General features: G+C 38.6%; 1 protein-coding gene across 8 annotated transcripts in view; it reads right to left on the reverse strand.

Moving 5' to 3' along the window:
- gria1a (glutamate receptor, ionotropic, AMPA 1a) overlaps positions 1–13,322 on the reverse strand; it is a 186,098-nt gene that overhangs the window by 27,392 nt on the left and 145,384 nt on the right. For all 8 annotated transcript variants that reach the window (XR_009825960.1, XR_009825959.1, XM_062045599.1 and 5 more), the window contains exon 13: positions 11,286–11,533. Coding sequence is in view for 6 of the 8 variants with exons in the window: in XM_062045599.1 (XP_061901583.1) it covers positions 11,286–11,533 (248 nt within the window). In the remaining 2 variants the exon portion in view is untranslated. The remainder of the gene's footprint in view (positions 1–11,285; positions 11,534–13,322) is intronic.

Raw genomic sequence — 13,322 nt, forward strand, 5'->3', positions numbered from 1 at the left:
CTTCTGTATAATTTAACAAAAATGTGGAAACGACACAAGAATGTAACATTTAGTAACACTTTCAAAACTTTTAAGGATCTTTTGTCATCTGCCTAGAGAATATACTGGTGAAACTAAAAAAAAACAACTTAATATCATACAAAGGTTTGTTTAGATTTATAAGGTGAAACTAATACATGACATAGGCTCATAACATGCATCACAATATATTTCAAGCCTTCTTTTGATTTAATGTTGATGTGTATTGCTTAAAGCTCATGAAAAACATCAATTGAAAATCTCAGAAAATGTGGGTTTTCAAAAAATGTAAGCCAAGATCATCGAAAAGTATTGACATATATTGACATGTGATGAGTTTATATCACATACAGTATTAGTCTCACATTTGAAGTTGAATTGCTGATATGAAAGGACTTTTACACAATATTCTAATTTTATGAGTTTCACCTGCATAGTATAATGACTGAGTGAAAATGTGGTTGGTGGAAAACATGCAACTTTTTCCTGGCTACCAATGAACAGTCACCTACCGAAAGAGTGTCTACTGTGACAAATGGGTGCCAACTTTTGACCATAAACTTAGTCATTGCTCGGTGACATTCGTCGTTCCTGGCCGAGACATGGTACTCTTCCCTGCCGCTGTGAAAGCTAGCGGCAGACATGAACTGGAGATAGTACTTTACTTACTGCCTGCCTTGAAACAGTCAGTATATGTCTACTCATGCTCATCTAAATGAGAAGAAATTAATTTTAATTTAACAAATAGCGTAAACATTATAAGCAGTGTTCTGTGAAAAAACGAGACATTCGTTTATATACTGAACAAAAACATAAACGCAACACTTTTGTTTTTGCTCCCATTTTTCATGAGTTCAACTCAAAGATGTAAAACTTTTACAAAATACACAAAATACCAATTTTATTCAGATATTGTTCACAAATCTGTCTAAATCTGTGTTCGTGAGCACTTCTTCTCTGCCAAGATAACTGCAGTCAGGTTGAGACCCCGTTGAGAACGACAAACATGCAGATGAGCTTCCCTTAGAAGGTTTCTCACGGTTTGTGTAGAAATTATTTGGTTAAGCAAACCAATTGTTGCAGCAGCTGTCATGGTGGCTGGTCTCGGACGGTCATGGAGGTGCACCTGCTGGATGTGGAGGTCCTGTGCTGGCGTGGTTACACGAGATCTGCGGTTGTGAGGCCGGTTGGATGCACTGCCAAATTCTCTGAAACTCCTTTAGAGATGGCGTATGGTAGAGAAATGAATATTCCATTCATGGGCAACACCTCTGATGGACATTCCTGCAGTCAGCATGCCAACTGCACGCTCCCTCAAAACGTGCGACATCTGTGGCGTTGTGCTGTGTGATAAAACTATATATTTCAGAGTGGCCTTATATTGCACCTATGCAATAATCCCACTGTTTAATCAATATCTTGATATGCCACACCTGTGAGGTGGGATGGATTTTCTTGGAGAAGAAGAAATGCTCACCAACACAGATTTAGACCAATTTGAGAACAATAATTGAGAGAAATACATGTAGGAATTTTGTGTATATAGTAAAAGTTTTAGAGCTTTGAGTTCAACTCATGAAGAATGGGAGCAAAAACAAAACTGTTAGGTTTATATTCTTGTTCAGTGTAGTTATCGAATGCTGTATGTTCAAATGTTTAGCAAATTGCTTATATGTCCTCCTTGATGAAATAGCAACCTTTCAATTATTTCAAGTAGCACTGTTGCATTTTTTTTTTTTCATTTAAAATCCTTGCAATCTTTCAAGCGCTTCTTCCGCCCCAGCGCCGACATGTTTCTGTCTGACGTCACTACACACGTTGCGTAATGTCATTCTCGCCCACAAGAATCGTTTGACAAAATGGCAAGTGATTCCAAGGAATTGATACACCGGGAACCGGTGCTTTCGGTTCTCGATTCCCATCCCTAGTCGGAAATTTAGAGAACTCTTTAAAACTTTGCATAACTGCCAGGTCTTTACAGTATCATTGAGCATGTTGAAGTATGTGCTCCTACAATCGTGAAAGTAATTAAGAAGTGGTCTCATTGAGATGGAAAGGTTGCAGTGCTTTGGCTGGAAAACCAAAATCAACACTTCTCCTAGTATTTTCTCCTTTTTATTACTGTTTTGTTTAATTCTTATAGTTAGTTTTTTATTAATGTATTTAATGAGTATGAGTTCCATCATATTCTACAATTTGACTAAGAAAGCCACATAGGAACGGAACTTGTTCATAATCTGAGCACCACCTGTTATATATTTCACACATTTTCAACATATTGTATTATTGAAGAAATACAGTCTCCTGTGGAAAAAAATACTTTGCATGCATACGGTACGTGCATATTCACATGTTGTTGCTTTCCAAACAAAAGTGGGCATCTCTAAATGTGAGTCTTTTCAATGAATGAAACTTGCACAATTTGGAGTGTCACACTTCTTATTGGATAGGAGCAATTATGTATGTATGATTTATAAATTATGACACTGAAATATTTGTATTCACTGGCTATTCAACAATGTCTGATTTCAGGGGTGCATTGCAGTTAAAAAAAAAAAGTAAAAGCACATTTTTTTTCCATCCTCAAAAAAAAAAAAAAATTCAGGCGCTCTTATATCGTTACGTGTCATTAAAGGGTGGTGCTAAAACATCCCACATTTTTTTTGACACAACACGTTTCTGAATGCTTTGCTGTTATGTATCTCACTGCTTCTCTTTGACAATACAGTCACCCGTTTGTCTGAATGTACAAAACCCAAAACCAGTGAAGTTGGCACGTATATAGTAAATAGAAAAAGAATACAATGATTTGCAAATCCTTTTCAACCTATATTCAATTGAATAGACTGCAAAGACAAGGTACTTAAAGGCCTACTGAAATTAAATTGTTTTATTTAAACGGGAATAGCAGATCCATTCTATGTGTCATACTTGATCATTTCGCGATATTGCCATATTTTTGCTGAAAGGATTTAGTAGAGAAAATCGACGATAAAGTTCGCAACTTTTGCTCGCTGATAAAAAAAGCCTTCCCTGTACCGGAAGTAGCGTGATGTAACAAGCGGTAGTGCTGCTCACAATTCCCCGTTGTTTACAATGGAGCGAGAGAGATTCGGACCGAGAAAGCGACGATTACCCCATTAATTTGAGCGAGGATGAAAGATTCGTAGATGAGGAACGTTACAGTGAAGGACTTGAGAGGCAGTGATGGACGTATCTTTTTTCGCTCTGACCGTAACTTAGGTACAAGCTGGCTCATTGGATTCCACACTCTCTCCTTTTTCTATTGTGTATCACAGATTTGTATTTTTAACCATCTCAGATACTATATCCTCTTGAAAATGAGAGTCGAGAACGCGAAATGGACATTCACAGTGACTGAACATGTAAATACACGATTAATAATTCAGCTTTGCGAAGCTAAAAAAATAGAAGCTAACCTAGCTACGTAGCCAACTTGATAGCAGCAGTCTCAAATGCAGATAGAAACTAAATAAAAAAAAAACCTGACTGGATGGATAGACAGAAGATCAATAATACTATTAAACCATGAACATGTAAATACACGATTAATAATATTCCGCTTGGCGAAGCTAAAAAAACAGAAGGTAACCTAGCAACGTAGTCAACGCGATAGCGTCAGTCTCAAATGCAGATAGAAACTAAGTAAAAAAAAACCCTGACTGGATGGATAGACAGAAGATCAATAATACTATTAAACCATGAACATGTAAATACACGATTAATAATATTCCACTTGGCGAAGCTAAAAAAACAGAAGCTAACCTAGCTGCGTAGCTAACTTAGATGCGGCGGCGGGCGTTGTACGCTTTTGACGACACCCCGGCCGCCATCAGAGTCGGCAAGAAACATATATTTCCCCAACGTTACGTACGACACATGCACATATCGACACGCACGTACGGGCAATCGATCAAATGTTTGGAAGCCAAAGCTAGACTCACCGTAGTGCGTCTGTTATCCTGCTCAAAACACAACACAACCTCCTGGTGTTGGTGTTGCTGTAGTGCGCCGCTCCACCGGCTCCAACTTTCTTATTTGCAGTCTCCATTGTCCATTAAACAAATTGGTCAATCGCTTTATTAACAAGCGGTAACTGGTTGTAGTTCAAAAAGTAACGCACACACATACACGAGCTGCTGTTAGCCAAAAGTCACGCTCACACACACTCAAGTTCTCCGCCAACTCACTCGCGCATGCGCGTTCCCCAAACCCTAAAAGACACAGTACACTAATGCAAATATCACAGATATTACAGTATTGTACTTAGCCGCTAAGACACCGATCGATCCCACCTACAACGTTCTTCTTTGCAGTCTCAAAAGATTCACCAACACAGATGTCCAGAATACTGTGGAATTTTGTCAAAGAAAACAAGAGGTTTTTCTATCGGGTCCGATGGGGTCCAACCACTTCCGTGGCTTTTGTGACGTCACGCGCATAAATCATATCCAAAGGAGTTTTTCCACCGGAAGTGTGGCGGGAATTTTAAAATTGCACTTTATAAGTTAACCCGGCCGTATTGGCATGTGTTGCAATGTTAAGATTTCATCATTGATGTATAAACTATCAGACTGCGTGGTTGGTAGTAGTGGCTTTCAGTAGGCCTTTAACGTTTGAACTACAAAACGTTATTTTTTGCACACATTAGCTCATTTGGAATTTGACGCCTGCAACATGTTTAAAAAAAGCTGGCACAAGTGGCATAAAAGACTGAGAAAGTTGAGGAATGCTCATCAAACACTTATTTGGAACATCCCACAGGTGAACAGGCTAATTGGGAACAGGTGGGTGCCATGATTGGGTATAAAAGCAGCTTCCATGAAATGGAAGGATGGTGCGAGGGTCACCACTTTGTGAACAAATGCGTGAGCAAATTGTCGAACAGTTTAAGAACAACATTTCTCAACGAGTTATTGCAAGGAACTTAGGGATTTCACCATCTACGGTCTGTAATATCATCAAAAGGTTCAGAGGATCTGGAAAAATCACTGCACGTAAGCGATGATATTACGGACCTTCTATCCCTCAGGCGGTACTGCACCAAAAGGTGTGTAAAGGATATCACCACATGGGCTTAGGAACACTTCAGAAATCCACTGTCAGTAACTACAGTTCGTCGCTACATCTGTAAGTGCAAGTTAAAACTCTACTATGCAAAGCCAAAGCCATTTATCAACAACACCCAGAAACGCCGCCGGCTTCACTGGGCCTGAGCTCATCTAAGTTGGACTGATGCAAAGTAGAAAAGTGTTCTGTTGTCTGACGAGTCCACATTTCAAATTATTTTTGGAAACTGTGGAAGTCGTGTCCTCCGGACCAAAGAGGAAAAGAACCATCCGGATTGTTATAGGCGCAAAGTTCAAAAGCCAGCATCTGTGATGGTATGGGGGTGTATTAGTGCCCAAAGCATGGGTAACTTATACATGGGACGGCGTGGCGAAGTTGGTAGAGTGGCCGTGCCAGCAATCGGAGGGTTGCTGGTTACTGGGGTTCAATCCCCACCTTCTACCATCCTAGTCACGTCCGTTGTGTCCTTGAGCAAGACACTTCACCCTTGCTCCTGATGGCTGCTGGTTAGCGCCTTGCATGGCAGCTCCCGCCATCAGTGTGTGAATGTGGAAATACTGTCAAAGCGCTTTGAGTACCTTGAAGGTAGAAACGCGCTATACAAGCATAACCCATTTATCATTTATCATCTGTGAAGGCACCATTAATGCTGAAAGGTACATACAGGTTTTGGGGCAACATATGTTGCCATCCAAGCAACGTTATCATGGACACCCCTGCTTATTTCAGCAAGACAATGCCAAGCCATGTGTTACAACAGCGTGGCTTCATAGAAAAGGAGTGCGAGTACTAGACTGGCCTGCCTGTAGTGCAGACCTGTCTCCTATTGAAAATGTGTGGCCTAAAATACCACAACTTAACAACTTAACAACTTAAGCTGTACATCAAGCAAGAATGGGAAATAATTCCACCTGAAAAGCTTCAAAAATTGGTCTCCTCAGTTCCCAAATGTTTACTGAGTGTTGTTAAAAGGAAACGCCATGTAACACAGTGGGAAAAATGCCCCTGTGCCAACTTTTTTGCAATGTGTTGTTGCCATTAAATTCTAAGTTAAGTTTCTCAGTTCGAACATTAAATTGAAAAGGATTTGCAAATATTTGTATTCTGTTTTAATTTACGAATTAAACAACGTGCCAACTTCACTGGTTTTGGGTTTTGTAGTTTTAAGGTATAAATTATGACACAAAACCATTAATGCAATATGTGCCTCAACCGTGAAACATGTTTTTTCAGGGATGATTCGCAAAGTGCTCCTAAAAGCCTTACTTGTTATTGATTATTTAGGCTGCAGCGTAAATCTAGGACCTGATCTTCTAATGGTTTGTATAGATTAAAAGACAAGCAAACTGGACAGCACACACAAGGCTGATCTACAAAGTTAATGCGCAGAAGTTTAGGTCTCTTAATCATCAGATCATCAGAATGGCCTCAATACTTGGAGGACATGCAAACATAATCATTTAGCACTCGCAAGACTGGAACTGTTTTGCAGCCACTATTTTGTGTTTATATTTAGTACGTCTGGAATGTGCGAGCAAACTGGAAGTTGCACATAAATCGCTGTGATAAAGAAGCCAATCACGCTGCAAAGAAGGATGATGGAGAGAGAATTCTCCATTATACATCACGTGTGTGTCAACATGTATGACCTGTCAGAAAAGAAAGATATTACAAACGTAGACAGATCATCTATTTAAAGACATATTTTATAATTATATTGCTGTTAGATTATTATGGGGCTGGTTAAAACAAATTAAACTGATTCGCTTTGGTGTCTACTGGCGTTTTTTTAACGGTGTTTGGTATTTTTTCATTACAGCAAATTTATAATGAATATATATGCTACATAAAAAAAACTAACTTCTTGCAACACACATTTTAATGCATTCTTACATGCATTTTGTGATCATTTCAGATACACCATCACAACAACCTTTGGCGTGCTAAAAATAGATTGTTGTACAGATCACAATTCTATATCGCCCAATAAGATGTGCTGCGTATTGCACAACATAACGAAACAGCACATGTTGGACCATCGGACCATACGATGCCATGAATGTGGAGGGAAAATAGTGTCTCCATGGGTACAGCTTGTATAACACACGCAAAATATTTGTTTAAATATGGCGGTATGCACCGCTTTTGCACTTGTTCTTAATTGTACACACGGGGCCTGATCTACTAAAGGTTTGCGTGTACTAAAACATGCAAACCTCATAGCACACGCAGTTGATCTACTAAACGTGTGCAAAGCTGATTGCGTCTGTTAAGTGAGCAGAATAAGGAGTGCAATCCATTTTGCGTCTCTCCAAATTAATATAAATTAGTATAATATTCTTGTATGCTGATTATCATAACGCCCACATTATGGGAGGAGAAGATGCAATTATAATTATCTAGCACGCTCAATGTTATTTATCGACACTCATCACTGTTGTGCGAGCATTATTTTAAATTGTATTTAGCACGCGTCAGAAAGACGTGCAAACTGATGGTTCCACACAAGGCTGAAGGATCAGTGCTTGCGTTGCACAGACAGGCGATGAGATTCCTACGTGTCTGTGTGTCTCACAAATATTAGACATATCGTCTATTCAGCAACACCATTTTATAGTTTTATAGCTGCTAGAGGACTAAAGTGGCTGAATAAAACAAATTAATTTGATGCGTTTCAGTGTCGTTTAATATTTTATAATGTTAATTTTTCCACATAGAATATACAGTATATAAATAAAATATTTCTTATATGAAAAAAACTTCTTGAAGTATGCCTTTTTGGGCGTATTCAGTCTCTCTCCAAAGAGCGCACCTTCAGCGATAAAAAAAAACAATACAAAAACTGGTGCCATTTTAGATGCACAGCAGGACTGCTTCTAATTTAGAATGCCCATAAAAAGTAGGAGATGTCTCCTGCATGTTTGAAAACATGGCAAAACGCCACAGGTAGGAGCATGATAACATGAATGTGCAGTAAATGAGTGTCTCTTCGGGTGTTGCCCCGTGCAGTACACGTAAAATCCTCATTTAAATAAGCCGGTCTGCATTACCTTCTAATTGCACACGCAGAGTTAGTAAATCACATGCCCTCACGCCCACTTATAGTACATACTATTTTATAAATTGCACACGCTGTTTACCGCGTGGTATTTGAATCTCAGTGAATCGGGCCTAAAGTCTTAGTATATCACCTGCAACACGCCCAGTAAGAGTACACACAATTATACAGTTTGCACACGCTATTTATCTCAGTAGCTCAGGCCCTATGTGTATTATAATGAACCATACTCTATTATAACATTGTGATGTGAATTCAATCGCGGTGGAAGGTTACGTATTCAAAGCAACGCATTCTAAAATAGTTATTTTCAAATATTAATTTGCGTTGCAATAATGTATGCTAAACATTACGATTTGAAGCTCAGCAGCCTTTCAACTCACATTGTGTATTCCAACCTGATATCAGACATTTGTGAATAGTCAGAGTGGCACCTTGAAAGTAAAATCATTAATTTCCACAGAGAAAAGAGAGCTTTTGGATGTTGTGGTCAGTCGTGTTGCAGTGTATTGTACTTCTAAATGACTCTGAAGAGGATTTCAACACTGGTTTTTACCTTAAAGGCCTACTGAAATGATTTTTTTTTATTTAAACGGGAATAGCAGATCCATTCTATGTGTCATACTTGATCATTTCGCGATATTGCCATATTTTTGCTGAAAGGATTTAGTAGAGAAAATCGACGATAAAGTTTGCAACTTTTGCTCGCTGATAAAAAAAGCCTTGCCTGTACCGGAAGTAGCGTGACGTCACAAGCGGTAGTGCTGCTCACAATTCCCCGTTGTTTACAATGGAGCGAGAGAGATTCGGACCGAGAAAGTGACGATTACCCCATTAATTTAAGCGAGGATGAAAGATTCGTAGATGAGGAACGTTACAGTGAAGGACTTGAGAGGCAGTGATGGACGTATCTTTTTTCGCTCTGACCGTAACTTAGGTACAAGCTGGCTCATTGGATTCCACACTCTCCTTTTTCTATTTTAGATCACAGATTTGTATTTTAAACCACCTCGGATACTATATCCTCTTGAAAATGAGAGTCGAGCACGCGAAATGGACATTTAAAGTGACTTTTATCTCCAAGACAATACATCGGTGACACACTTAGCTACTGAGCTAACGTGCTAGCATCGTTCTCAAATGAAGATAGTAAACAAAATAAATAAACCCCTGACTGGAAGGATAGACAGAAGAGCGAAAATACTATTAAACCATGTACATATAACTACACGGTTAAAAATTCTCAGCCTGGTAAGGCTTAACAATGCTGTTGCTAACGACACTAAGGCTAATTTAGCAACTTAGCAACCGGAACTCATAGAACTATGTACTCTCTCCTTTTTCTATTGTGTATCACAGATTTGTATTTTAAACTACCTCGGATACTATATCCTCTTGAAAATGAGAGTCGAGCACGCGAAATGGACATTTAAAGTGACTTTTATCTCCAAGACAATACATCGGTGACACACTTAGCTACTGAGCTAACGGGCTAGCATCGTTCTCAAATGAAGATAGAAACAAAATAAATAAACCCCTGACTGGAAGGATAGACAGAAGAGCAAAAATACTATCAAACCATGTACATGTAACTACACGGTTAAAAATTCTCAGCCTGGTAAGGCTTAACAATGCTGTTGCTAACGACGCTAAGGCTAATTTAGCAACTTAGCAGCCGGAACTCACAGAATTATGATAAAACATTAGCGCTCCACCTACGCCAGCCAGCCCTCATCTTCCCATCAACAGCCGTGCTCACCTGCGTTCCAGCGATCAACGGCGCGACGAAGGACTTCATCCGTGGGTTTGGCGGCAAGCATCAGCTAGGCGTCTTCTATCAGGGTAAGTAGTCCTTGTTGTGTTGCTGTAAGTATTGTACTAAGACACCGATCGACCCCACCTACAACGTTCTTCTTTGCAGCCTCCATTGTTCATTAAACAAATTGCAAAAGATTCACCAACACAGATGTCCAGAATACTGTGGAATTTTGTCGAAGAAAACAGAGCTTTGTGTATTGTGTCCAATAGGGCCCAAACACTTCCGTGCATTTTATGACGTCACGCGCATAAATCATATCCAAAGGAGATTTTCAACCGGAAGTGTGGCGGGAATTTTAAAATTGCACTTTATAAGTTAACCCGGCCGTACTGGCATGTGTTTCAATGTTAAGATTTCATCATTGATATATAAACTATCAGACTGCGTGGTCGGTAGTAGTGGGTTTCAGTAGGCCTTTAAATACAGCAATGGCTAATTTTAATGGAAACCCTAAAATCAGTTGCAATTGGGCCAGGGGAAACAATCTTATCTGACCTTTGGCTGGGAGTCAAGGTGGAAGCCAAAATGAATCCTCTGCAATTTTGAAGGAAATCTCTCCATATGGCTCCGTTCATTAGAATAAACGAGCCTTATTAGCTATGGATTAAATGTTTCAGACAGTGTCAGCTTTAGCTCTCTCTCTCTGTGTTCACAGAATTAGGAATAGGTTGTTGATGGAATGCAAGAAGGCCGTGCAGGTTGCATTAATTGAGAATTACCATTAGTTGCACATATTCAATTTAGTTGAAGGCACACTTAAAGTGTGAGCCCTGGCTTAAGTGGAGACTTTTGTGTGTGGGATGTGCTCCTCTACATGGCTTTAAGGGCCACTTGTTTTGTGAGAGACACATTTATGTTAGCCTATGTTTTATTCAGTGTGTTTGAGAGGATGATTCAGTTTTAAAAACTGACCATAAAGAAAAGTTATACATGTAATTAGATGGATAAGGGCATTTTTGGCCTACACTTAAGCAAGTGCTCACACATTTCAGTGTATTATTTCAAAAATACATAAATAATCCGTGAAGGAATGAAGAAATGATGAAAATGATCAAACAATAATTGTGACCTCACTGCTACCAAAAACATTAGATAAAAAAAAAACGGCAATAAATATATTGCTTGAATTAGTTGTAGTTGAAAGGAACTCATGCATTAATGTAAGGAATAATCAATGACATGATGAATATACATTTAAACATAAAAAAGCTAGATGTAGAAATAAATATATATGCAAAAGCTTTCATAAAAGCATTATAAGGGTTTTTATGCAGCGTTGCTGCTGTTTCAGTGTTTTACCTGAGGGGGGAGCCTTTGGGGGTGGCGATGCCGTAACCTTTGGAGTCCAGATTTCCTCCCACTTTCATTGTGTCGCAGGGTTTCCTCTGCTCTATGTACTCATTCATTGTGGATTCCAGCAGGTAAGCATACTTTCCCTTGGATTTTCTCACCCTTATTACGCCCTCGTCTGTGGTCTTGACAAACACAGACGGGTCGGCGGCCTTCATGTACGACCACATCTTCTCAAACACGGCAATTTTTGACCTCTGACGGGCAGAAAACAATTACAGAGTGTCAGTCAGGTACGGCAGAGGGGGTGAAAGGTTGATACATTTTAATAAAAATATGCTGCATTTGCCAATACATGATTTCTTAAAGGGGTCATGTTATGATTTTTAATCTAAAACACTTCATTGTGGTCGACGAAATTGTGGTACTTTGGGCCAAGGTTCACATACATTTTCGAGCCACGTTCTCACTGTCCTATGAAAACGTGTGCGGTCCTATTTGCATTTACATGTCAAAGAACTCTCCTCCATACCTCGCTAACTCCAGCTAACTGTGACTTTGATTGCCGTTTTAGCTGATCAGTATCACAAGTTAGAACTATACGCTGTCTTTTATAAGAAATAGCACAGCTAAGGATTTTAGCATCCAAGTACCCTGTTTATCTCTGTAGTCCGAGTAAGCTAACAATACTACGATGCTAACGTATAACTAAATTTGTTAACTTCCTGTTACTGGACTTACTGTTTCATAGTATCCACCATCGCCATTAATTGTAGGAACTGTCTCTGAGATCAAGTTTATTTTTGAGCAAATTTTTTATAATGTTGCTCTCCGACAGAGGCAGGGATATATATGCTTAAAGATCTGACTGGGCCCCGCGTCAGATAGACAGTATATTGTCACAAAACACAAACGTTAAGTAGGCATTTCTTACTGCCTTAGATGAGGCTGGACTTTTGTTTATTGTTAATACAGGGGTGTCCAAACTTTTTCCACTGAGGGCCGCAAACGGAAAAATTAAAGCATGTGGAGGCCATTTTTAAAATGTTTCATTTTCAAACCATAACAAAATATATGGATTTTTTGTATTTATTTTACCTTTAGGGGTCCCGGGGACCATAAAGGGTCTCAGTTATTAAAATGTTAAAAAAAAGTCTAATTTGTATTATTATTTTTTATTTAACGCTTACAGTAAATCTCTATATCAACTTAAAAAAAAAAGGTTTTATGGCTTTTCTGTCAAAAACAACTTTGTTTTTTTATAGTAAAACTGAAATATGCAGTATTTAGTCATTAGAGCCCTAAAATATAAATAATGCAGGACCATTGATTTTAATTATTTAATATTTTTGAGTCATCACAGTGAAAAGATAAATACAATACCACTAAATATATTTGGGATCCAAAAGGTGCCCCACTCATAAAGTGATACAATTTTATTATTTTTATTTTTTTACTTTCATCACTTAAGTTACGAGATCAACTTCAGATATATTAGTGGATTTTACGTTTGAACTATTATTTTGTTTGTTTTATGCTCTTTTGTCAAAGAAAACTTTGTTTTTTATATGGCAACTTGGCTTTGTGTCAACATTGCAACTTTTTCTCGTTAGATTTCACCTTATTCCACTTTTTTTAATGTTAATTTTTATTTTTTGCAATAGCATTTCCAGAATGTGTGGCGGGCCGGTAAACAATTAGCTGCGGTCCGCAAATGGCCCCCGGGCCGCACTTTGGACACCCCTGTGTTAATACAACTAATAACAAATTTTAGCTTATGGATCTTGCCATAAACATTATTCAGTTTGAACTACAGACCCGCAACAAAAAAACAAATGGCAGAAGCATCAGTCGGAAAACATTTACTATCTGTGGAGATACAAATTAACAAATCAAACACGTCACAAATCATGGCAAATTTCGAAAAAGTTTGGAACAAGGCATGTTTTTGTTTTGTAAATATCTCCACAAGAAATCCATGATTTGAATTTAAATTTGTTGACTCATGGGCATCCAAAAAATTTAACAGGTACCAACAGACCAGAC

This window comes from Entelurus aequoreus, linkage group LG04 (assembly GCF_033978785.1).
Source record: "Entelurus aequoreus isolate RoL-2023_Sb linkage group LG04, RoL_Eaeq_v1.1, whole genome shotgun sequence".
Classification (NCBI taxonomy): Eukaryota; Metazoa; Chordata; class Actinopteri; order Syngnathiformes; family Syngnathidae; genus Entelurus; species Entelurus aequoreus.